At 38.1% G+C, this 25,416-nt stretch overlaps 1 protein-coding gene across 4 annotated transcripts in view; it reads left to right on the top strand.

Moving 5' to 3' along the window:
- Window positions 1-67: 67 nt before the first annotated feature.
- The window catches only part of fkbp16 (FKBP prolyl isomerase 16), a 32,412-nt gene continuing 7,063 nt past the window's right edge, over window positions 68-25,416 (top strand). The window contains exons 1-4 of one of the 4 annotated variants that reach the window (XM_008412346.2): window positions 68-198; window positions 2,843-3,612; window positions 3,775-3,944; window positions 5,218-5,306. In XM_008412346.2, the coding sequence (XP_008410568.1) occupies window positions 3,171-3,612; window positions 3,775-3,944; window positions 5,218-5,306 (701 nt within the window). In that variant the 5' untranslated portion in view covers window positions 68-198; window positions 2,843-3,170. Of the gene's footprint in view, window positions 199-2,807; window positions 3,613-3,774; window positions 3,945-5,217; window positions 5,307-25,416 lie in introns of those variants that run through there. The other 3 variants (XM_008412347.2, XM_008412348.2, XM_008412349.2) reach the window with 3 other exon arrangements.

A 25,416-nucleotide genomic window follows, 5' to 3' on the forward strand; every position in this document is an offset into this window, starting at 1 on the left:
CTTGAAATATTAAAGTAAATATGTGTGCAAAGCTTTTTCCTTCTTTCGTTTTTTTGTTGTTTCTTTTTTTACTTTCGGTTCTCTGGTCAGTATTTTTGGCCGTCGTTGCCACTCCGGTTTCTTGAAGTCTGTTTTTTTTTTTTCTTTGATGTATTTGGCCCATGGGTCTCGCTCCAAGTCTCACTCCTTTGGATTTAGGTAAATACGCTTTGAATCTTCTTACTTCTTAAACAGACACACACACACGCATACAAACATTTATACAAGGAAGTAAATGCATTTGAAAACAAATGTCATTTTACTCAGGACGTTGCTGTTTGTATGCTGTTTATATGCTGTTTATTCATTTTTTATTTATAATTTTTCTATTATTGTAAAAGGTTTATTGTATCGACATCCTGCCATTAGTTCTGGCTATGCAACATGTCTTACTGCAACTATCAACATTGCTGCTTAGTATGTTGCAAATACAACATGTAGGCTCACATAAAACATTTAAGAAAGGCTGTAAAGGTCCACCTAGCTCAACAGACAAAACAATACATGTTGGGATCAAGTGGAAGTGAGAAAATAATTTACGTGCAATTTTCTTTGAAAAACTAAAAGTGTTTTTCACAAACTGATAAAGATCACTAGCTTCTTTTTTTTCTTTTTTTTTTAAGGATCTAATCAGTGAAAAATATTCAACCCCTGTTTGTCTTCTTCATGGGCCTGGGAAAGCTCTGTGGTCCTAATTCAGAAGTCTTCTGTTTTGTGTTTTTACCAGAGCAAAGGTTTAATCTATCTCTTAGTGTTTTTTTTTTAAAGAAGCTGTGTTTAGTTATTATTATTATTATTATTATTATTATTATTATTATTATTATTATTATTATTATTATTATTATTATTATTATTATTATTATTATCCTGTTCACTTTAAGTACTTTAAAGTTTGAACTGGGGACCATGATTTCATTCCAGAAACATTAAAAACTAAAATATCCTTTTTGTGTAAATGGAAAACTACAAAGCTAAATCTTACTTTAACTGTTAGTTGCTAAGTTGCAAAGTGGCTAAAATGTAGACATATGGTGAAAGTGATAAAGGTTTCTTCAATTCTTATGTAAGCTTATTTTTACTCAACAACTACTCCCTTTTATAGTTCAAAATAAGAGCCTCAATTGCAGAGTTAAGCTTAAAACACTAATATTACCTCTGACCTTCCTAAATAATATCTGAATGTTATTTTACCAGGCAATCTCATATGCTGACCGTAACTATATAGAGACAATACATGCCCAGACATCACATTAAAATTGTACCTTTATTGTAGTGTGATGTAATCTTTAAAAATTAATTTTATATCAGATGAGATAGCTATTGCAACCAGAAATATTAATAGAGGATGTTGAAAAATACAAATACTGATCAGACTCATTCAATACTTCTGTGTGGACACATAAAAACAAGAATAAACAACATAAGTGTAGGAATACAAACTTTTGTTTTTCTAAATAATCCTTTAAGGTTTTGAATACAAAACCTTCAAAAACAACAACAACAAAACAATATTGACACATGCAAAACATCTGCCTGTCAGAGAAATTAAACGCCAGAAATGGAATTTGGATTAATTTAATCCTGATGGATAACATCCTTTGATGTGGATTAAAGAATGAGTCAGAGAGGCAGTGTTTATTTATGAAATGTAGAAATGCAGAGTGATATTGGTGCTACAGTGATCAACAAATCTGTGTTTGAAAGCAATGTCAAAAACATTTCATTCACCATTGTTGCCACATTTGTTTTATTAAACATTACAGTGTTTGTCAAATAGAAATAGAAATCCATCTGATGTCTCGGAATGAGAAAATTCTAATACCTAGTAATGTAATATCTAGTAATGTGTTGGTAGTGATGATCAACAGTTTTTTCTTATTACTTCTTATTCTTTCGCACCATCCTCCGCTCCCTCTGTTAGGCTTCTGATTTTAGGTGCTAATATCTGGATCAGTTAATGGCATTACAGATGTCCAAGTGGCTAAAATATTTATTAGCAGGTAGAATTTCAATGCACCTGAAATGCTGTAGCCTGTCAAATGTTACACCCTAATAGTGCTTTAAGATTGTAATATTCCATACTGACAGTGTGCTGATGAATTTACCTTTGATATATGGGGAAATAACTATTTTTTTATCCCTTAGAAAAACAAACCACACAGAAATAAATACTTTCATGCTACTTATGATTGACTTCTACATATAACTGCACTATGCTGCCATGAAAAATAATATCTAATTTTCACTGCATGTAAACTTGAGTTTTCAGCTCTAATGGGTTTTGAATGATGGCACTGTTTAAAAAGCTAAACCCCAAACCATTTTAAAAGGTTTGGCTTTGTTAAATATTTGCTCACAGCTTTGATAAGCATAGCATTACTTAGAAAAAACAGAACTTTTCTCTCTGTGAGACCATGTTTATATGTTAGGCAAAAAATGCATTGATTCTCAAAAGTTTGAACATGGCACTTTTTACATAATCAATAATCTGGTGTGCCCCTTACTTTCTGATGGCTGTTGGTTGTCTTATTTTGGATTTTGAGAATAAATACTTTCTAATGCAACTCAATGTAACCAAATTGGGGGCTTCTTTCTTCAAAAATATTGGTGAACATCACTAAATTGTCACAATATTACACATGTGTTGAGCAGAACGACAGTGAAGTCATTAAGAAGCTTACAGGCGTTCTGTCAGATTAGGTTTTTTCTCCTTCTAATCCTGTAGATTACCACTGCACAGCCTGCTGGCTGTGAGTCCTTCACTGCGCAGGTTCTTTACATTGATATTTTATTCTTTTTGTAGCCACCACATCGATGAATTAAGTTGACTAAGATGGATGCAAGCTGTTGAGGAGAGGTCAAAGGGAGGCGGAATTGCAGATTTTGCAGGTGGGACAAAGCTTTAAAAACATCATATGTGACTGGGTAAAGCAGGAATGCATTGTGAGGTGGATTATCCAAAACACAACATGGATTCCTAAATGTTTTTATGGAGATATATATTTTCTTGTCTAAACAAAGAATAGGTGCTGGTGAGAGCAACAACCCTACACCTTTAGTGGGTCATCGGCTGATCAAATAGGATCATCTCTTCTTGGGACTAATGCAGATGGTCTCCATCGCTCAGTGAAATGGAGACAGAGCCGTGTTGTGAAGAGCAGAGGGGTGGTGTGTTGGATCCCACAGAGCCCGAGGTGGCGGAACGCATTTCTGAACCTGCAGACTGCGATCCTCTGAACAAACTGCCTTGTGGGCCTCCAGAACAAGGTGAAGAACTCTGTGGGAAAGACCCATCTGAACTCGAGAACCATGCAGTCGAGAGTAAAGACACGGAGATAAATAGCTTATCCAACTGCGAGCAAGAGAGAGGACAAGCAGAATGCAAGGTAGAGAAAAAACTGAAGAAAACAAACAGCTGGAAGATGGTTCGGTTTCAAGACCCCTCGACAGAAGAAGATGTTGTGGAGAGGGACAGCTCAGCAGAGATTCTCTTTCCAGAATACGCTGTGGAAGAATGGACATGTGCTCAGTTTGAGGAGCTTTTCGCGGCAGAGGACTGGGAGGATATCACAGGTAAGAACACATGAAATAAATCATCTGAACTCCTGATATTGGAAGGTAAAGTAACTTTTAAATGTCAAACTGCTAAACCAACTGCAGTAACTGGAACTCCTTGTGGATAGTTTACTATAAATCCAGAGTCTTAGATTTGTACTTTACTCTGCTGTTATGCAGAGGACCGGCTGTTGAGGAAGAAAATTCTGGAATCAGGAGACGAACAGGTCCCGCGCTCCACCTGGGGTCAAGAGGTCACTGTGAAGATGCAGGGCGTTCTTGAGGACCGAACTGTGGTGGAGAAGGACTGCAAACTTGTCTTTGTTATTGGAGAAGGAGATGTAATACAGGTGACACTCTTTCTTTCTTTTTCTTTTTCATCTTGAAGGATCCTATTGTGTGTGTGTGTGAGTGTGTTGCCTCAAATCTGTATTGTTATGGGCTCACAGCGCAGGCTTAACAATGTAGGATGAGGGATGTTTGCCTTTGTAATTCTTTAAATCTGGAAATAACAAAAGGGTTATTCAGACTGACAGGTTATTAAAGTGTGAGCTGCTTTCTAAACACGGTTCCAATACATTTCCCAATATGTTGCTGTTGGGCACGAATCCTCATGATTCAAATTCACTTGGATTTTTAATTTTTTTAATTTTTTTTGTCAAAATCAAATCTATTAGTCATCTTTTTGTGTTTCAGTTATTTTAAAAAATGCACTCAAAAGAACCAAAAGGGTGGTGTGAGTTTAACTAAACATTGTGAATATTTTAGAAAGATGAGTTTGTTTTTTTTTTACTCTCCTGAAACGTTTGTGTCAGACGTTGAGGATTTCAAAATTCAATAATATGAAGATGTCAAATTTTCTGATATATTGTCCTATTTTAATCAATTCAAGGTTCAACTCAAATTTTCAAACATTTCAGAAGGGAATAGAAATAGAAATATCGTTGTTTACTCATGTAGACCTTGAAAATGGGTCTTTGTGCCTTTTTGAGATGGTGTACAAACCCCCCACTAAAGCTTTTACAAAATATTCAGAGGTAGAAGTGATTTTCTCACCAAAGTTTTAGGGTAATTACTTGCTCATAATGGTACATTGTCTTCTTGCCAAATAAAAGATAGCCTGGACCAGGGCTTCACAAACTTTGCAGATTCTGACCCACAGAATAACAATGGAAGATTCTCATCACACAGACAATCAGTTGAATGCAAACTTTTCTACCAAGTCAATGAAGAAGAAGGACAATGATGCCATAAACAGTTTCCATATTATCCCCTTCTGTTTAGATGCACCGACTGTTTTCATCTCCTCTAAAATTTATAGCAACTCAAGTCCTCCCACTTGTTCATCTGTGACAGCAGCTCTAATTGTCCGGATCACGAAAAGTCGGGGTCAAAACCTTTTAACTATCACGAGGACGCTGGTCCCTTCATGGTTCCAGTGGATTACATGTGGGCATTTTCCAGGTGACAGTTGAGGAGTTGCACTTCTACAAGCTCACTCATTTAGCTTTGAAATCTGAAAAGGAAAAGATAACATAATTAAAATCTGTTAGTTAATTGAAATACGTGACAAATCCACGCACATGTGTTTTTGTTTAACTATGCAATTCTTGACACCTGTAGGCTCTAGAGGAGTGTGTCATGTCCATGCAGAAGGGGGAGATCACATTACTGCTGGCAGATTCCCAGTATGCCTATGGACTTCTGGGAAGGTAAGGATTTTCCAGTTGCTTTTGTTTATTGTAATCTTGGAAATGAGAAAACATACTCAGAACAGGCTCAACAGGATTCAGGTACTTATCTTTACTTTGACAATAAAGACATCAAAATGTCATCTTAAGCCTCTTGAACCTGTTGCTGTGGGGGAAGTCTGTGCATCCTGGGTTAGCGGGGTTAATGGACCATAAACAGGAGCAGATGGCTTTGTCTGAACACCATTCAGGAGCACCCTATCCGTGGTGTGTCTGTAACCTCCTAACCTATGGGGTAACCCTACTCTTATTACAGCCAGTAGCTTGGGTTTGTAACCTTTGCACCAGTGAAGAGCCAGTATAAACGGAGAAATCACTTAGTAACTGCTGCCTAAAACCTGTTCTTTACAGTTCAATTGTTTGCTCAAGATAAACTGAACAGGCAAAAGCGAGTAATGCTGTTCATATCTAACAACATGCAAATCAGTAATTGTATCATATTGTGTGTCACACCGCATAAACACTTCATAAAACCGTCTAACGATCAAATCTGCTGATTTATTTAGTTGTCGGTGCTTACACAGGGATAATTGACGGTAATATGTAGTCAGGCTGTGATGCAATTTTATTAAAAAGGCAATATCATCAACTGTCATTAGAGCCAATTATGAATTAATAGATTAAAGCACACAGTGTTGATCCAAATAGGCTTTTGAGGGAAGCAAGCTGTGATCATTATAGCTTGAGAAACCCATAAAATAAAATATTTTCCAGCATTTTTCTACAGACAGAACACTCATCAGCAGAAAAGCTGCATTAGCTCCCATTTGTTTGCTGAATACTGTCATGTGGCAGTAAAAACGAAAAAAAGGGGCAGAATTCATTGCTAGATTTATGATCCACATCTAGTTTTATAGCTAAGGAGAAAATATAGACCGTTGTCGTCAATAAATAAATAAATCTAACATTCAAACATTTTGTAGTGAGAACTTGTTTTTTTTTTCTCTTGTATAAAACAGTTTATTTTTTCTACCTGTTCTAAGTGCTGCACATTAGCCAGTGTTTGTATTGCGAGCACTCTGCGAAGAACACAGCCTATGAGAAGTCGGGAATCTCTTTCCATGTCGTGTGTGGAGCAGGAGGCAGCAGGAGGCTGGTTAATGATTGTTTTGATGCCACTGATTAGGGTTGTGTGCTGTGCAGTCAAACCTTATTTGAACCACAAGGTACAAAATCAGAGCTCCGTGTCTGCTTTTCCAATATGATTCATTTAACTGATGTGCGTTACCTTAAACTGTTTTTTCTCGGGTCAAGGAAGATGAAGTGTTTTAGCTAAAAATATTGTCAGTTTCTCTGATGTGAGTTGAGCCAGATCTCTTTGAGTCGTTGTTGTTCTTAGTTCTTGCAGATAAGCTAAACAGTTCATTAACTATTTGATTATAAGAGATACAAAAATAAAATAAAAATACGAGCAGAAACAGATGTCATGTTTGAGTGTGGATTGAGTGGCCTCAGCATGCCTGTACTATAATGTGACAGACAGGGAGACAATGGGGGAAATCTCATTAGCCTCTTTCTGTTCTCTGGCATATGCACTGATTGAACTCTGTCAATCCTCTGCTGCAAACAGAGCTGTTAAGAGCACATCAGGGAGTGCAAAGCTGGTCAGACAGTATGATTCATCACTGCAGTCTGCAGGATCTGTAGCTCACACAGTCTGTGTTCTGCTGGCAGCACTGTCGAGGACACACACACACACACACACCCCTAGAGATGGTGGGAGCATTAACTTGATTGCTACAACTAAGAGGGTCATCAGAATGAATTGTAGGAGGCACTAATATTTATCTGGATAAATAGTTGAACATTCAGTGAGTTTACCATGTTGCCCCCTTTTAAGAAGCTTAGGGGAATCTCCAACTATATTTATATCACTTGAACATTTTTACATTTGCAATCACAAAAATCTACGTATTTTATCAATATTCTATGCAACAGAGTGAGGCAACTTAGTGCAAATTTATAAAGCAAAATAAAAGTTTGTTTGTATGGAACAAGGATCTGATCAGTGTTGCGTACAGCTGTATTGAACCCTCTGTTGTGCCTTTGTAGATGCAGGTTTTCTCATTGATCTTTTGGAAAAATGTCTCAAATAGCATTGGAGATCTAGAAAGAGTATCTCTGCTCGGTTGCTGGTTCTGGTCTGTAAAACAGCTCAACAAGACTCTATAGAGGGCACATATGAATGCCTCCTCAGACCAAAGTCCCTTGTTCCACATTTTGGTTTTGTCCCACATGGGATGTGGTAAACTTTCACCTCTTTTGTTCAACAATGGCTTTCTTATTGCCACTTTAGTCTTTTAAAGCCTCTACCAGGTTTTCGTCACATATTTCCTTGCATTTGGCTTTAAAATGATATTTTGGTGATAACTGAACAGAACATTTTCTACACGTTTGCTTATCGCCAAACCATTGCCATAGGCTCTATTTTTTCCACATTAAACTGATTCATTAATTACTAAATAAAGTTCTCAGTTTTGAAACACAAAATGCCTACCTCCCAAGAGAACAATTTCTTAAAACCTTGCATATTCTGCATTCAAATACTGACTGTTGTTCTGCTTCTTCCAAAGCAGTGTAGACTACTGAGCAGCTTGGGTAAATTATGCCCAGTGGCAGTGAGGGCCAATACTCAATCAATATATGTTATACAGTGCACTATACAGTGTGAAACACAACATTAAGGCTTTGTTGGTTTAGATCACTTCTCCCTGCAGCATGAGGGCGAGCCACCTATCTCTATAAAGCTCTTCCTTAAGCTGCAGCTCCACCAAATTAGTAAACACCTGGTGGAACTGCACAACTCCTAAACCTGTACTTCAAACTATACTTTTCAGTCCATGGCTCCTAAGAACAACTGTAAATGAGCATTGCTGGGATGACTTACCGAAGGTAGAGTGTTGTGTCTTTAAGAAGAGAAAGAACTTCTTAAAGACACAGAGGCCAATTTCAAATTTGAGGTCAATTGTCAAATTGTAAAGCCATGTTTGATACAGACACCATTTGTATAACAACAGAACTGTTACTGGCTTATGCTATAAAATGGCACTAGGTGCCTGGAAAATATATAATACTGCCACTTTAAAACTCTCATTTCACAAAGATTTAGGGTAATCTCAAAAGTTCAAATTTACTACAACAATTTTCAAGTTTATATTTCCTTGGAAACTGTCTTTACCCTGCATAGTTCCTGCAATAGATATGGAGGGGGGAAACAATGGCCACAGGAAACTTTGCTCAGTCTTGGTTTTTGCAGTGAAAACATGCCGATAGTTACCTTGAACTAACTGATTATTGCAAAACACCTTTTTGTGGAGGTGGCCTGTGTTGACTCTCTAGAAATGGTTTATAGGTGTGAAAATCTTCCCAAGTTGCAAATTCTTCGTCACACCCATTAGGGAGGGCAGCTGACCAGAATTCACAGGTTCAAGGAATCCACAGGTTCCTTGCAACTCAGGGGAAGCACACTTCCACACAAAAGAAGGGCTTGATCGCAAAGTTTATTTTGCAGGCATTGTGAAAACAAGTCAATGTCTCAGGGCTTCTGCATCTTTATCAAAATTCAGGCGTGACAGGAAGTTATTTTCAGACTAAAAGAGATGTGTACAGGCTCCTAAGAGGTTGAATCAGATGTAGGATTCTCAAGAAAGAGGCATATTGAAATCAAGAAAAGTTAAGCAACTTTTGTTCACATAGAAGATGTCACTGACTCATGACATTTTTGGTTTGTGTGTCTTTCTTCAGCTGTTCTTTACAGCACAAAAATGTGCTGCTTTGACAAAACATGTTTACAAAGAAAGTCTAAAAAACTTTTTCCATACAGTTCCTCTGTGTCTAAGGTAGAGAAACACAAATGAGGTAATGTGTGATTTTCAGCCTAGAGTGGAGAAAGGCATAGAACTAAAATGGAGTAGATTCCAACCAATAATCCAGACCCTCACAAAGCCTATAGTCAAGATCACTATTAAAAATGACAGAAGCCACCTCACCATGCACTAAAGTTCCTGTGTTACTTTGCGTGGCTCTGAATTGAAAATTCACACCTGTTTGGTTGACTTTAAGTTGAATAAGTTAACCTAATCTTTTGGTTTTGGTATCAAATTTGTAGCAGTGCTACAATTTGAGGCTGTTTTCAAATCTTCTGATTTTGTAAGGCTTTGTCCTGCCTGTAACTATTCCAGCTTTCTGCCTTAACAATCACAGATACATTATAAATCTAGCATAACCTTCATGAGAGGCTGAAGTTAAAAGCTCAAAAGGGTTAACTAGAGCAAGTTTCCCTTACTCTAGTCACCCTCCTTACTTCCTAGTTTTTTAAAAGTTAAATGTTCTACATTTGACTACCAAATGACGTACACTTAGCCAGTTATAATGAGACACATTTTCAGAAACATAGAACATTGTGAAATCAGAACTAGATATGCATTGAGGAAGCCTCTGGAGATTGGAATCTGATGATTTTAGCTTGATTTGCCCTTAACATTGACAAACCAGTCAGAAACCAAACATCTAATCTAGCTTCTCTGGGTGGCATGAAAATAAAACAACTCTTGGAGTTTTTCCTGTTTGTGACCACCTGCTCACAGGTCCAGAGCCGATCAAGACTCCAGGTGATTTCTTAGTGCATCTCTACTTCTGACTGCCGGATCTGCTTGGTTTTAACTGATGTGTCTCATCGTTATGGGCTATGTGTTTGTAACTCACCGCTAGAATGAGGGAAATTATGATTATGTTTTTTTTTTTTTTTGTTCTCCCTGTAAAAGTGAAAAGTTGCACTCTGATTAGCTTCATGCCAGATGTAATAAATGTTCATTCTTCCTCCTTCTTGCAAACTAATCTCTCTTCTTATCATCCCGTGTAACATGACACAGTGAAACACTAGCACTTCTGCTTTTCATTACAATAGGCACTTGCAATTACACAGGTGGAATGACTCACTCGCCAGACAGTTGCACTGGCCTCTGTCAATTTTATTAGTTTTTATGTGCTGTCTCTCCTCCCCTGTGTCCACGTGCGTAAGAATGCTGTCCCCTCCAAGAAGGTGAATGTCCTCTGATCACTCTGTGACTCACTCTGCAGAGCCACCTGGCTAAAATGAATAATGTGACCTTTGTGACGCTCTGCTGTGAAAAGCACAATATGAAAATTGAACCATTTGTCTCTTTTGACGCTTCCTCTCTGCAAGAAAACTCTAGCAAACACTCTGATGTTTGGTGTAGCTTAAACTTGTTTATAGAGCAGATTTTTTTTGTGTTTTCTTCTTTTTTTTGCCATAAAACCAACAGCTGAACTCTTGACTGTGAAGTCACGTGATCTAAACTAGTTTGACTGTAGCCTTTTTGTCTCTGCGATTCTCTTTCCCGGCACGGTCACAGCAAGTTGACGAGAAAACCACACCCAGATCTCATACTTCGGGAACGGGCCAGCAAGCACTGACAGCTGCAGTGCTGCAGATAACATCGGGTTCAGCTCCCAATGAGCACGCTCTCTTCAGTTTGCAACAGTGCTGCTACACTGCCGTGTACTTTCAACAGGTTAAAGTTGAACTAAACTCAAGCAATAATTAAATTCTGGACGGTGCAAATAGGTTGGATAACTTTTGAAATCTAGATGGCTGCTTTTTCGGCGCCGTGGCTGCACTTTTTTTTTTTTTTTACCACTTGAATCACTGTTTGAACTGCACATGTCTGTCATCTAATCTACCTGGATGTTTACCTTTCCCCTCTGCCAGCAGGAGGCTTATCTCTCACATCAGCAGTATTGTCTGTAATATAGCACTGCTCATAGTTAAAGCTACTTCTGCTTTCTGCACTACGAGTAAATTTAATGGGAAAGTAAATGTCCTCTAGCAAAATATGCTTTTATTGAGCTTTTGCTGGATAGTGTAAGTGAGTAGAAACTGCGAAATAAGAGGACGAAGCATTGTCAGTATCTTGCTTGATCGACTGTTTTGTAAATATATTTCTCTCAAATCAATGTTAACTCCCTTTTGTGAAGTATGTAATACACATAAGTAGCTGTGTCATCACTTCCTTTTATCTTTGTATTTGTATTTGAACAAACCATTTTGTATTTATAGTACCCATGGTAGAATTTTTAAAACTCATTCTTTTCAGTTGTGCTCAGGCATGTTGCTGATGATTCATTCTCTTGCCAAGAAGCACGAAATGTAAAAAAAAAAAAGCGTGAGAGAAAAAGATGAACACAAAGCAGCTTTGAACAACACTGTTGAAAAGTCACATTGTTATGTGTGAAGTGCAGAAGCATTAATACATAAAACAATGACAAGCCCCAAAAACAAACAAATTACATTTGCAGAGAAGATCTTGATGCTGATTTTTTAAATTATTATTATTATTTTTTTATTTTTTATTTTTTTTTACCAAAATCTGTTCTTTTTTTTTTTTTGCTTGGTCATTCATACTACTAATTAAATGTGACCACAATCAGAGTTCTGTGTGATCGATTTACGACCCCAAAGTGACCCACACGCACAGAAGAAGAACGATGACGTCAGACAGCGGCGCACTGTTTATGAAGTAAGAATGGATGGAAACGTTTATAGGTTGATTTTAAAGTTCATTCAACAATTGGAGCTGACAGTATTGTCACAAGATCATGATACGAAGGAAGCTAATAAATAATACGGGGCTTTGTGGAGCATCGACTTCACCTTCTCTAGAAAAGATGTGATCAGAGGCGGGAGTGGTAGGAGTGTGATGTGTGATGCACTTCAGTGACAGAATTATTTCGTAATTTCATAATTATAATATTCAGTCACTGTTTAAATCTGAATTTACCATGTCTAGCTTCTGCTGGTAAAGAATTATGATGCATGTCGCTCATCAGTGACACAAAAATCGGATAAAACAAGCTGGCTGGAAGTAGTTTCACACCCACAGGCGTTCGAAGCTGTGAGATTCCTCAGAAGAGATAACAACAAAGCCATACGGTCTAAGACTTTTTGCTGGTTTGAACTCATTGCTCAATAAGCTGCAGCTCATTGAAAGCACACTGTTACTTAAGCAGAACAAAGAATTGGGTGCAGGACTTTTATGATATTGTCTGATATTTTATTTAAAAATCTGTACCATAGCTTAGTAGGATTAGACACAAGACCATTTGGAAAATGTTTTGGTAATACATCTTCAAAGACAATCTTTTTACATACTATTTGACAACAAAGTGTGCTGTAGCTTGACAGAACCAGGAAGTGAACGATGACTCTGATTGGAGCTCTCTGCTCTGTAACTTACTCCTTTTATTGCCCAAAAGGATCAAGGCAGCAGGCTAACTTTACACCAAAGAGACCTCAGTCCTTGCATAACTCACACCAAGTTTGTTGCTTAACATTTCAAAACATTATGAGAAGGAATAATTATAGCTGATGAAATGCATTTCTTTAGGGGAAATGAGTATCTATAATTCAGTCATATTATTTTAGATTTTAATAAAACATGTTGCCAATGTAGTTACCTATTTACAGTTGTCATATGGTTCCCTTTTTGTAAAACTTGCATCATAAGTACAAGAGATATTGAGTAAGAACAAATATAATTTTTGTGTGTTGCTTTGTTGCTTGTCATCCTTCCTCAATTGATGTCATTGTGTGCAGTTGATGTGGTTACAGAGAACCTTACCTCAAAAATAAAAGGTTGAAAAGTGCAATTATGTTATATTTACAGCTTTATCTGCTGTCTCATGCTCACGTCTCATGACAGAGTCTCACAAGATGGTGCTTAAGCAGAATATGTCCCCTTAAATGTGGACATGTTGTGGGGTTGTGCTTTGTGAAATAAGCAACATGTTACAACAGTTTGTTTTCCAGAGTACGGCATAAGAAAGCGACACATGATAATCAAACAAGGTCAGATTGACCAGCAATCTTCTTACCCATACCAGCTGTTATTTATATTTAATTTGTGGCTGCAGTCTATAGTACTCATAACCACAACAGTTAATTTGGTGGAGTAAGACAAAGGATATTTAATAGCAAAATCCTAACCCAACGTTTAAGAGAGAGAAAAAAAAAAAAAAACCTAAGGACATAATTTGTTCTTGTTAAAATTTGTTGAATGGAAACCTAAACTATAACAGAAAAAACATGATGCATGCTCCAAATTAAAAGACTTTGTAAACCACTTCTCTATCCTCCAAACTGGCAAAAAAGTCTTTTTTTTGTACCAGTAAAAAGTGAACAAAGTGAGAAATTGGATGACTTCTTTAACAAGCTCTTTGTCAAATCCACAGATGACATATTTTTTTCTACTTTGGGGTAAGTTGAGTCACCATTTTAAAATAAAATGTCCTCAAAAGTACTGAATAGAATTTAATTAAAATTACTGCGAAAAGTAGATAGTGTCATTGGAATAATGCAGTCATTGTGTAATATAAAATAGGCCTTTAAAAAGAATGCAAGATAATGCACACCAGAATTAGTTACTAGAAAACCTTTTGTTCTCGTGGTACATGAGCAACAGCTTGTGTCATGTGTGAATCTTCAGGAAAATATTTAAATAATTGAGGTTTTAATGAATTTAAGGCTTAATTTCCTATTGTAATATTTCTGTTATTCAATGCTTCAAACGTACCACTCCCCACAGACCTAAAAAAATCGCCTTCCTGGTAAAGAAATCTCAGACCTGTTGAGCTGCTATCCTTCTAAGATTTTCAGACAGCGGTCTTCTAACTGGTCCCAGGCTGACTCTTATCCAACTCTTAGCACCACCTTCTTGGAAAAAAGTTGTTTCACAGTGTTGAATATGTTTCCCACTTAACTTATTTTGCTTTTGCAAAAAAGCAACTGACCTCTCTCCTTATCTTTTATTGTAAAGCAATACGCAGTTACGGCCTGCTTGCGTTTTGTAGCAAATAATCAGTGCGCCAGATTCTTCGCAGTGCCCCAGTGAGTGGGTGATTACATGTTTAATTGAACTCTGGTGGTTGCAATAAAAAAGCATGAAAAACAATCACAATAAGGAGCCTGCTTTGTTGTGACATTTGTATGTTCCAGAGATTTAGACAACTGCCTTTGTTCCTTTCTGTTATAACAGTAAAGTCTAAACTGAATGTCTTTGATGAGCCACCATCTCATTATTCCAGTCTGAAAAAATTATAACTGTGTCTCCTCTCTCTTGCAGCCAGCTACTCAGAAGAGTAGCTGCTCAGAGCACTATAAACACTTTCACCCTCAGATGTGGTTGGGCAGCATGCCCAACACAGGACTGTTTCATGTTAGTGCTGTTTGTAGCTTTGCTTGCTTTGACTTAATAAAACAATGCATTTATATTCCTAGCTGCATTCGGTAATTTTCTTGCCATTGCTCAAACACAGACTCTTTTTCTTGGAGCTTTGACCACGAGCCCGCTTGGTCCCATTTCTTATTTGTTCACTCTTAAACTTTATATCTTATCATTATTTCACACTTTCCCAAATACTTCCTCACACCAACTGAAAAGCAAAACACTCCTCTGTCACAACAGAAGCTGCAGCAGATTGTCTTGTAATAACTGATTAAGTTGCTGGGCAACTAATGAGCCCTTTTTATTCATTTTGCTCATCTGTAACTACAGCAGAATGGAAGCAGATGGCAAAGTGGAGGGGCAAGCTGTTTCTGACAGCGACGCGCTGCTCACACACACACACGCGCACCCCCCCCCCCCCCCCCCCCCCCCCCCCCCCCCCCCCCCCCACACACACACACACAGAATGTGATACAGGTTTGCGTCGTCAGGTCAACGCATTGAATGCATCATGGTCTCGCTGGCTGAGGCAGCAGTGGGTCTAAACAAATAACCGTTATGTGTTGGTAGTGGGCAGCACGGTGTGCTTCTCCTGCTGCGGGGGGGATGTGAGGTGACGAACGCAAGCCTGGGAGGCCAGAGGAAAGAGGTCTCTGCAGAGTGACAAGTGACACCTCGGTGATGTTGTTGTGGATCTGCGAGCGTGAGTGGAACATGACTCATCCCACTGAGACGTCAGCACTTCGTCATCAGACGTCTGCAGCAACGCACCGCATGCAAACTCACGCTCGCACACATGCACAGACGCTCTAAATATTCCTCTCAGAGTTAATGACTGGCAGATTCCCGCTGACGTCCTCCCTGCGAGCTCAAAATCAGGCGTGCAGTGTTTAAGCCTTGAAGATTACCACAGGCTCATTAGCAGCACTCTTTGTAAATGAGACTCTCCCAGTGGTTGGATAAATATGATGAGATTAGTAGAACTGAGCCAGAGGACAAAAACAGAGATTTTATTTGAACCCCTCCACAAACGTTTCGGTGTTCAAACCGAGCAATATAAACTGCTAAATATATTTGTTTTCCATGCTTTCTAAGGCTGACCTTTGCCTTTTGCAATAAATTGGGTTGGAGTTGGATCAAGCCCTTTTTTCTGGAGGAAAAAAAAAAGTGTTGCTTCACTCGTGTTTATTACTCATGGTCTGTATCTCTGCACTGGAAGAGAGACTAAGGAGCCCTCAGACGCAAGCTGCTCCTGTGTGACAACGTGTCTAATAAGTCAGGAGGTAGCTGCTAATGACTCTCAGGCAGGGTTGGCCACAAAATGGAAGCTGAGTCATTGTTGGGTTAGATTAGAAACACTTAGAGAGCCAACCTTAGGGTTTTTTTTCTTCAAACGTGACAGAGTGCTAACACTCAATAAACCAGGGGTGCTCCAGTCCTGGAAAGCTGTTCAGCAGCTTTTAGATTTCTCCCCCCCCCCCATTCCAACACATCTGAGTCAAGTGGCTTAATCCCCTCATCCGCAGCCACTCAGCCAGACAGAGGCCTGGTGACAAGCCGTTCATTTGATTCAGATGTATTTGAGGTGCATGTAAAAGTCATTGGATAGTTGCTCTTCAGAACTGGACTTGGGCACACCTGGTACAGCTGAGGTTCTTGACACATTTGGGGATAAACAGTCAAGCGATAAAATAAGGACACCCTTTTGTGTGGTTTTCTAATATTTTAAGACATATGGATGTTTGACAAATATTTCAGCAATACTAATAAATATTCAAGTAAATAATAATAATAATACAAATAAGAAGTAAAAAAACTAGGGTTTTCCCATTTTTATTCTTTCTTAAAATGGCCAAAATCAAACACAGAACTATCACAGCAGGAACACATGGGAATATCCCTCATTACTGAGCCTTTTGAAGGAGGTTATTCCTCTTCAACCTCAGGCATTTCGTTTTGCATGCCCCTGACTAATAATGAGAATGAACTCCATTGTAAAATCAAAATGGCTGTTTGAGTCCTACAGAAAGTAGTTTATATCAGCATATGAGTCGAGAAGAAGTGTTAAGCTAAAGGTAAAAAAAAAATAAAAAATCTTTGCTTGTTTACTTTTGTTTGTTGTTTTGTTTTCTTCATAAAAATGTTTCCAATGTTCAGAGTTCTGGTACAAAACCCTACAGTAGCCATGTGTGAGCGAGACAGTTTGTATATTTTTTTGTATCTTTAGTTCAAACAGGTACACCTTCATCCAATTTCTTAGGAATATACACTTTAGAAAGCATGTTTAGAAAATCTCGCCAGAAAGAAATTTTGTGTTGGTGTTTTAAAAAGGAGAAGAAGAAGAAAAGAAAAAAACTAAGCTTAAAAGCAGAAATAGAACTTTACAAAATGTCATTGAGGTCAGGAACTTTGAGGATCATAACTCCTAATTTTGCTCGGAGAAGCAGTTAGCAAGGGCATGAAAAAAATCCTCATGATCTTTCAGACTTAGATCAGTCTGATTGGTCTCTGCTGCGGGTAAATTGCAATTTACTGACAGGTCAATGTTATTCCATGGCAGCCAGAAAGAAACAATAAAATAAAAAAATCTGTCAATGTACGGTGTGAAGGTCAGCTACGGTAGTTAAGCAACATCTTGTGCCTTAAAATGTATTCCCATCCAATCAACCTTCAGAGACTCTGATAACCAGGGGCTGCATGTTCTGCTTCTAATTTGCAAAATGATATCCCAGGGACGATGACATTTTCCCTGTGGGAGTTATCTGATTTCACCCATGTTCATGTGACAGCTCAGGCTTGGAAAGGAAATTATTTTGTGATTGCTATCTCTTTATGACATTTAAACCCTAACCAAAATGGCATTCATAAAGAAAAAGGAGCTTGCTGTAACAAACATGAATGCTCGTTACAACACGGTCAAATATATTTCCATCATCTTTACGCAAAATTGCTTATGCAGACTTTTAAGTCATTCACTTTTTAAACAAAGCTGTCTTTACACTGCCATTGAAGCAGGCAGATCTTAAGACCTTAACTGACTTACTGGTGCTTCAGTCAGAATTTGCTTGGCCATTAGAGACCTTTCAAGTTCAAATAGTTATGCCTTAAACAGCTGGAGATGCAGTTTATAGAATCTGTAGACATAATATCTGAGCAAAGAAAGAGCTAAGCAGTTATTACTTAACTTGAACCTGTCAGAGCATCCACTGTGAAACTAAACCTCGGGCCCTGGAGCCTCGGGAGATCCTGCCCTTTATCATACAGTACACACCTCAGAGACATCGGCTTGTTCATGTTTATTGATCAGGATTTTAAAGTCAATCCTGGGATTACATATCATGAGTATATATTATAACAGGAACATTTATTAAATGATGACGTCCGTGTTAGACCGCTTTTTCGAGTTTTTAAAACCAAGCTCTGCCTCAAGCCCTTTTGAGGAATAATTCATGCAGTCGCTGCCTCACATAAGAGTCCAGACCTGAAAGATTACGGATTAATGCATAAGGCAGAAACTTCACTTGTGATTCGACAGAATGGTGTTGATTTTTTTAAGACCTTTATACTGTTGACATTTATTTAGCTGTTTGAAGCAGGTATGTCTACAATTCACATCTGAAACATAGTAATAAAAATAAAGGGAGATGAAGTCGGCTTGTGACTGGTTTGACAAACTAAGGAGCTTCATATGGATCTAATCATGTCTTCTGTAATGCTCAACACATTTTCACCGGAAATGGAGGAGAGAAAATAACAACAAATGAACAAAGTTTAGTTAGATTGTCAAATTCTTGGGTCCATTCTTGAGCAGCTTGTCCTGGTGGAAGGATCATTTTAAGAAATCCATTATGGGGATTGTCAAATAGTTTCACTTACACTCGTAAACAGGTATTATCTTTCTATCTCTATAGAAGCTTATAGATGTTGGGCTTCATTTCAGGTCTCAAGTCTCAAACTCCAGTTTCCAAGTATCATTGACAGAACTCGCTGAACTGATTACATGCTGAAAAGATGATTTAGCCACTTGACTCGGGTGTGTTGTACCAGTTGTAGGATATTGCTAGAGGACAAAGGATTTGACACCTTTGTTTTAACTCATTCCTCTTGAAACTCTTAAATAAAGTGAAAAATACTAATCAGTAGTCCCAAGAGGTAAATAAAAAAAACTTTTTACCTTGAAATGGTTCGTATTTTATTTCTTATCTGAAAAAAAACTCACACATTTTATGCTCACATGCCTAAACCCACGCATTATATTTTCCTTTCTTTATAGTTAAATATATTTAATGAATTGTATAAATAATTAGAAATGGTAATTGATTTACATATATTTGCATGCTTATAAATTATACACTAACATATTTGTTTGAGTTGTCTAGTCTTCAGAAAAGAATCATATAAAAATATCTTGGATTTGACTTTTGTAAAATAAGACACATTCAGACTCCTGATAAAACCGAAGCACAAAACTAGCTAAAAGCAAACTCCGATTGTCACATGTTACGTATCGGAGTTATAATTCTTGATGCATTCATTATACTTTAAATGGGTTGTAGAAAATAACTTTGCATTGTCTGGTGAAAACTCTCCCTGAAGAATATTGTATTAAACCTTCTGTGGCTAATAGTTTGTGCCTGAAAAAGGAGGGTGAGAAAATATTTAACATCCAACCTTAGGAAACATTGCATTTTTTGTGCTATTAATCTGTTTTACTGTTTATTGCATGTAGAGGTTTTGCAACAACGACAAGAAAGAATCACTGACCTTAGTACAGATTTTTTTTTTGAAGACCTTTGCACAATGCACAAAACAAATCAAATACAGTAAAGCTAAAGAAAATCTCAGTCATCTCAGAGTGCTTTTAGTCAGTGAAACAGAGTCATATTTAATAAATTTTGCATTAACTGTCCTTTTTCCGTCAAGACGAGTGCAAACGTTTGGCTTGGAAAGACGCTGTAATGAACCGCTGTGAGTCAGTATTTATTGAGCCTCTGCTGATCTCCCACCCGAGCCAAGATTATGGTTTGTTTTTTTTTCAAGCCACTTTCATACATGAACTACTTTCTTTAAATTGTGCAGATGTGTTGCAAAAGGCGCTGATTTAGGGAAAAGAAACCCAGACAACTTTTCCGGAGGAGAAGGTGAAGGTCGCCTTGAGGCTTCCAGAGTATTTAGCACCAGGGAACGTCTCCTGATAAGAGTTTCTGCTGCTCCTCCCCTGTGTGATGTTTTTACTCAAAAGTACCGTGACTGCGTCCAAATAGTCTTTGTTCCAAAATAACCCTCAAAGAGAATCTCTTTATTTCACGTAATGTATGGTATAAAATTACATAAGATATGACTGAGAAGCCTCCTTCATGAAATACATGTGTACATGCATTTCATATTTTAAGTGCAATTGATTAATTTCTTTGTATATATGTAGTTGTTAGGGCCAACTACATATATACAAAGAAACCTTTCCCAATTCTGTCAGCTTCTGTACACGCAAAGATATACTTTCTGTACTTAATTAAGTTTTGTTGCTTAATGAGTCTTCAGATGCTCACCAAAATTAAAAGGTCTGAAAAAAAAAACAACAACAAAAAAAAACATCTTCTGCATGTTGTCTGAAGCAGAGTTGGTGTGCATTTTAAAAGGCCCGTGAAAATATGCTGCAGGTTATATGAGGTCTTTAATGGAGCTCAGCAGCCAGGATGTTGGCAGTAGATACCTTTGATCCCTCCAAGTCCTCTTTCATTGGCCCCACTGCTGGAGGAGGAAATAAAAAGGAAGAGAGGGAAGCACATGCCGAGGGAGCAGCTAAGAAAGGGCCTCACACCGTAGTTTCGTTTCTTGATCTGTGACTACAATAGCGGGCTGATTTGCTCCAAATTACAACCAGAAATAAGAGAGGAAAAACATCTGTGACGTCTCAGCAACGTCCGGATTATAGCTAAGCCTCTTTGCATGGTGGTTAGTGGATGCCGCATTTGCATCCAAGAGTCAAAACAAACACATGGCTGAAAAACAGCAGCAGTAGCAGCAGCAGACCTGTTTCACGCTTATGGAAAAAAAAAAAAAACAACCTCATAAATCCTCGTGGATCTTGTATTATCATACAAGCCCCAGGCTATATTTATTACACCATATTAGTGTGCTATCTGAAGTTGTAACCATAGAGACCGGGATGAGGCACATGGCTGGCCTTTCCATCATTTATGGAGTGTGTGACGTCAAAGTGACCACTGTTTTCTTTCTCGGAGGGAGGTTTTTCCTTTTGTTCCCAGCAGCGAGGGGTCTGCATGACAGACAGCAGGTTGAGTCACTTTCATGAAGAAGCAGGCTCAGCCACGACACACCAGTGTAAGTTAGCAGTAATGAATTCATACCCTTCTCATGACATAAGGACGTCTTCTCTTATGAACATAAAATGACTGGAAATATTTCTTCTCTAGTCTGATCACTACAGAAACATTTCTGACTGAAATGTGTATATTAACTCCGTGGGGAATAAGCCTAATATATATTTTTTTCAAATTCCATCTTTTACATCCTATTAAATTCTTTTGAAATTAATTATTAACACAGAAACCTGTTTCTGCCATGCACCTTATATATTTCTTTTAGTTCTCCTTTTTCGTCACACTGGCATGTTATAGATCCCAATGGTTTGAAATCCAAGATCCCTTTGAAGACTTTGAAATTCTGCTATAATCTTATACAGACTCAAACATCTCAGTGACTTTGTTTCTTATCTGTTCTTGAACTTTCTAACATCAGGGCATGCCGTGTTGCTGTTTGAGATCCTTCTGTCTATTTCATTTTGTCAGACACGTTCTAAGTGACTTCTGTATCTGGTCTGGTCATCAGGCCTGGTTGGGGCCTAATGAAACTAAATTTCAGCTTCTGAAAACTACATTTTATCACGTTTAATTCATTATATTAGATGGTATGAAAAACAAACAGTTTGCACCATGCCGCCACGCAGATTGCCAAAACATCGAATCCAAGCAAGAACAAGCAGAAGCTTTGAATCTGTTTCAATTGTAAATATTCCCCAAAGCCTATTTTCTTTAGAAATTTAGATTTCAGAGAACGTGTTGATGCATACATGGAGACCTTTATTTATATTAATTATTAGTTTTAAGGGAAGTGAATAGCTTTCTTTAAGTCAGGTTATATTTGCAGAGTAATATACCAGCTTGAGGTAAAACGATATGAAGTGAAACACCTTTTCTTTATTGACAGCATGGTGTTCTGCCTAAAGTAACCTCACTGGTCCATGAATCCTGTATCCCAGTCCTCATGGTGACCTACAGAGAATATCACTCAGAAGAAGTTTGTTGACACAGATCCTGTCTGGCACCTGAGCCTGTGTCTGTCAGTGCTATCAGAGCTGCAACCACAGCAAATGTCCCATATCTTTAAGTTAGTCTGCTATTGATCTCTGCAGGCCTCAGGCTCTGCCCTGCCTCCCAACACCCCGTCTGTGTCTCCTGGTTTAAGTCAAACAACAAACTGCTTCCTTGTTTCACCCCAAGATGAAGTGAAACTGGAGAATGAATGATCTGCTTTCATGTTTAAAGGGTAACAAATAAGAGGGCACACATATTTTTCTTCTGTTTCACAGTGATGTCCTATTTTGTTTTAGGTTTTCATATTAAATTCTACTAAAATTCACAACCGTTTGTGGTTGTAATGCAGCAGGTGCTCCTGTTACTCATTGTATAAACACAGAATGTCTTCATTAATAAAGCCCTAATATTAATTTTCACAAAGGGCGAGAAAAAGGTGTTAACATTTCCTTTTTGTGCGATCAGTTTGCTCAAAAGCTGGAAGGTAGTTTGAGGCCATTGCTGCTCACTTTATGAACCATCCGTAGTTTGCAGTTCTCTGTTCAAGTTTGCGAAGGAATCTCCTTACCCTCACCACCGTCTGCTTCCTGTTTGCACTAATAGGACCCTGGAGGCTCTCTGGCTGAGCTCAGCTCAGTAGCTGACTGGTGTTGTGCTAATCTTTGTTGACCTCTGTAACACCAAAAACCTCACAGATCTGTAAATAGGATACATTTCTAACTCCTCATTGGTCAAGTTGGGTTTGTTCAATGTCCACAAGTTAATCTCAGAATTCATTAGTGTCTCAGGTAAAGATTGTGATTGAATGCGCTGCATTATGCTTTGTTTTTTGTTTTGTTTTTTTTCCTTTTTTCTTACTAACTGCTGATCTTAAAAGCTTTACACTTGTCGAATCCCACAGTGCCAGGCTACTACATCCTGCCCATCAGTGTCTTTGTGAGTCTCTGTGACACTTTATCCACAGGATAATTCGTCATTTAGTATTCAGTGCATCAATGTGGCACATTCACAGTAGTTAGTGTTGCTTGCACTTAAGCAGCAATATCAATGAGTCATCACCCCTCAAATAATGTGCCTCAGTCTGTGTGAGTCAGAGTCAAAGTGGATAATTTGACTGTTGGAAACTGATCAATAGTTAATGACATGATGAGTGAGGGGTTTCACTGGAGCTGTTTACAAAGCCAAACATTATCCAAATCTTCAAAAGCCAGTGTTAGTTGCGCAAATACATACATACATACATATATAGATTATAATGCTTTACAGTGTAAAGCAACCCCTACCTTCAGCAATGATACAGAATAATGATAAAGTTACCTATTTTAACTAAGTCACTCAAACTAGTTGCTTTAAAAAGTAATTTAAGTAAGTTATTAGTCTGAGGTTGAACCCTGATTGCCTTATGAACTACTGTAATTCTTAATAACATAGATTCAATGAGGTGTCACAAATATTCTAGAGATTGTAGGGATCAATCCTGACAGGATAGGAACATGCAGTTGCTTTCTTGACAGTTGCGTATTTATGATTCCAGTCTCCTGCTGCACCACATCTTAAAGATCAGTCAGGTTGAGCTGTGATGACTGTAGAGGCCAATGGAGTACAGTTAAAACACTGCTATGGTAAAAAAAAAAAAAAAAAAAAAGAAATCAGCTTGAGAGTATTTGAGCTTTGAGACATAGTGCATTATCCTTCTTGAAACTGTATGAATTCACTATGGTCGTCTGTGATGTTAAATGGAAGGAAATGGAGAAAAAAACCCTGCAATTTATTCATCAAGTATGCAGTGAATATATTCACAGGGTAGGCACAAGACCAGCTGAGATGCTCAATATCCCAAAGTCCTCCACAATATGAAGAGTCGAGCAAAGATGCCTCAAAAGAAGATTGACAGAACCCCTGAATAAAAGGGCAATTTTTTTAGCAAGAGTTAGGTTTCTTTTTTTTTTTTTCATTTTGGACCCCTTAATTATTCAATTTTTTGAGCCACATACAGAAAACCGCAAGTACAAAGTTATCAAGTCAGAACTATAACTTTAATATACCTATTAAAGGTATAGTTGCAATTTGCAAACAGAGCATTTAAGCTTTACCCCTTTCCACACTATCTGAGAGAATCAGCCTGCTGCAAATTGCACAACGCGGCAGCAGATTAGAGAAATACAACAAAGTTCACCAATAAAGTCGTTCACAGATTGTTGTACATCAACAACATCTTAGTTCTTAAACGAACGCATACTCTCAACCCTGTGGGAAGGAGTAACATTTGCAGACGATGCCAGACTGTCAGCTTTGTGTGTGCTTTGTTGCATGTGCACAACAGAGATATTGCCTGAAGGCTTGTGAATGGCTGTAAACACACACAGAGCATTTGTGAATAATTAAGACTGGAGTTGCAGCTTGTCACATGCAATTTCTGTAAATTATAGACATCTCTTATCCTAATGGGAAATAACATTTCACCATTTGTCCTATTATGTGCACACAGGGGTGTTTGCTGTGCAGCTGCAATGTAAAACTCAACTAAAACACACACAATGCACGAGCTCTTTGGCTGCACTAATCTGCCAGCATTGGACCAGAATTAAAATCCATTACAGTCTGCACACATAATGCACATGCCCCAAAGCTGGCATGAGAGTGTGTCTAGTGCAGATGTCCACACAAAGAAAGAAAAATAGCAATTTGAACAAATACATGTTGTTTTAGTTTCACATACTCAGTAGCTGGCTGGTGTTTCCACACTCTCTCAGAAATGCTGCACACAGTCTGGTGCTAAAAACACCCCGAGCAGCAAAAGAAACAGAAACGAGTTAAATGAAAACCAATCAAGCTATTGACGACTGAAGAAGGCAGGGCTCGTGTAAAATTAGCTTTTGTTGAAAATAAGATAGGAAATATGTAAGTTTTTTTTTTTTTTTTTGCTTGTTTTTGCATTGTTGCTTTCCTGCTTGGCTTAAAATTTTTAAAACAGGTTCTGAGCCAATAACTAAGGTACTGGCACTGGAAACATTAAAGAACAAAAAGCATCGTGAAGAGGGATGGCACTAGTTCGAATCACGAGGGAGACTTTGAGGAAGGGAAGGTTTCATTTATTTTATTTACTGCAGAGGTCCAACTGGGAGATCAAATAAATCACAGAGATTCAGTTTAGTTTAGTGATTTTGATTTCATTCCCTTGCAGAAAAGTAATCACTTTTGTTGGTGACCAGAATGAAGCAAATTTGATCTAAAACCATTCATCAAATTTCCACAGCACAAACTACACTGCAAGTCTTGATTGTTTATTTGCAGCACACTGTTACATAAGATGTAGCCTTGAATGTTATCCAGTGTTTTCTGATAAGAGTGGCTCAAAGTGGAGACAGACTGCGTTCATATGCTGGCAGACAGTCGTTTCATAATACTCTGACACCACCAAAATAGTGGTGACTGTGGCGATTGCGCTCAGACTCCTGAAGCCTGAGCTCGGCTGCTAACTTCACGCCCCTG

The sequence above is a fragment of the Poecilia reticulata genome, linkage group LG6 (genome assembly GCF_000633615.1).
Source record: "Poecilia reticulata strain Guanapo linkage group LG6, Guppy_female_1.0+MT, whole genome shotgun sequence".
In the NCBI taxonomy this organism is placed as follows: domain Eukaryota; kingdom Metazoa; phylum Chordata; class Actinopteri; order Cyprinodontiformes; family Poeciliidae; genus Poecilia; species Poecilia reticulata.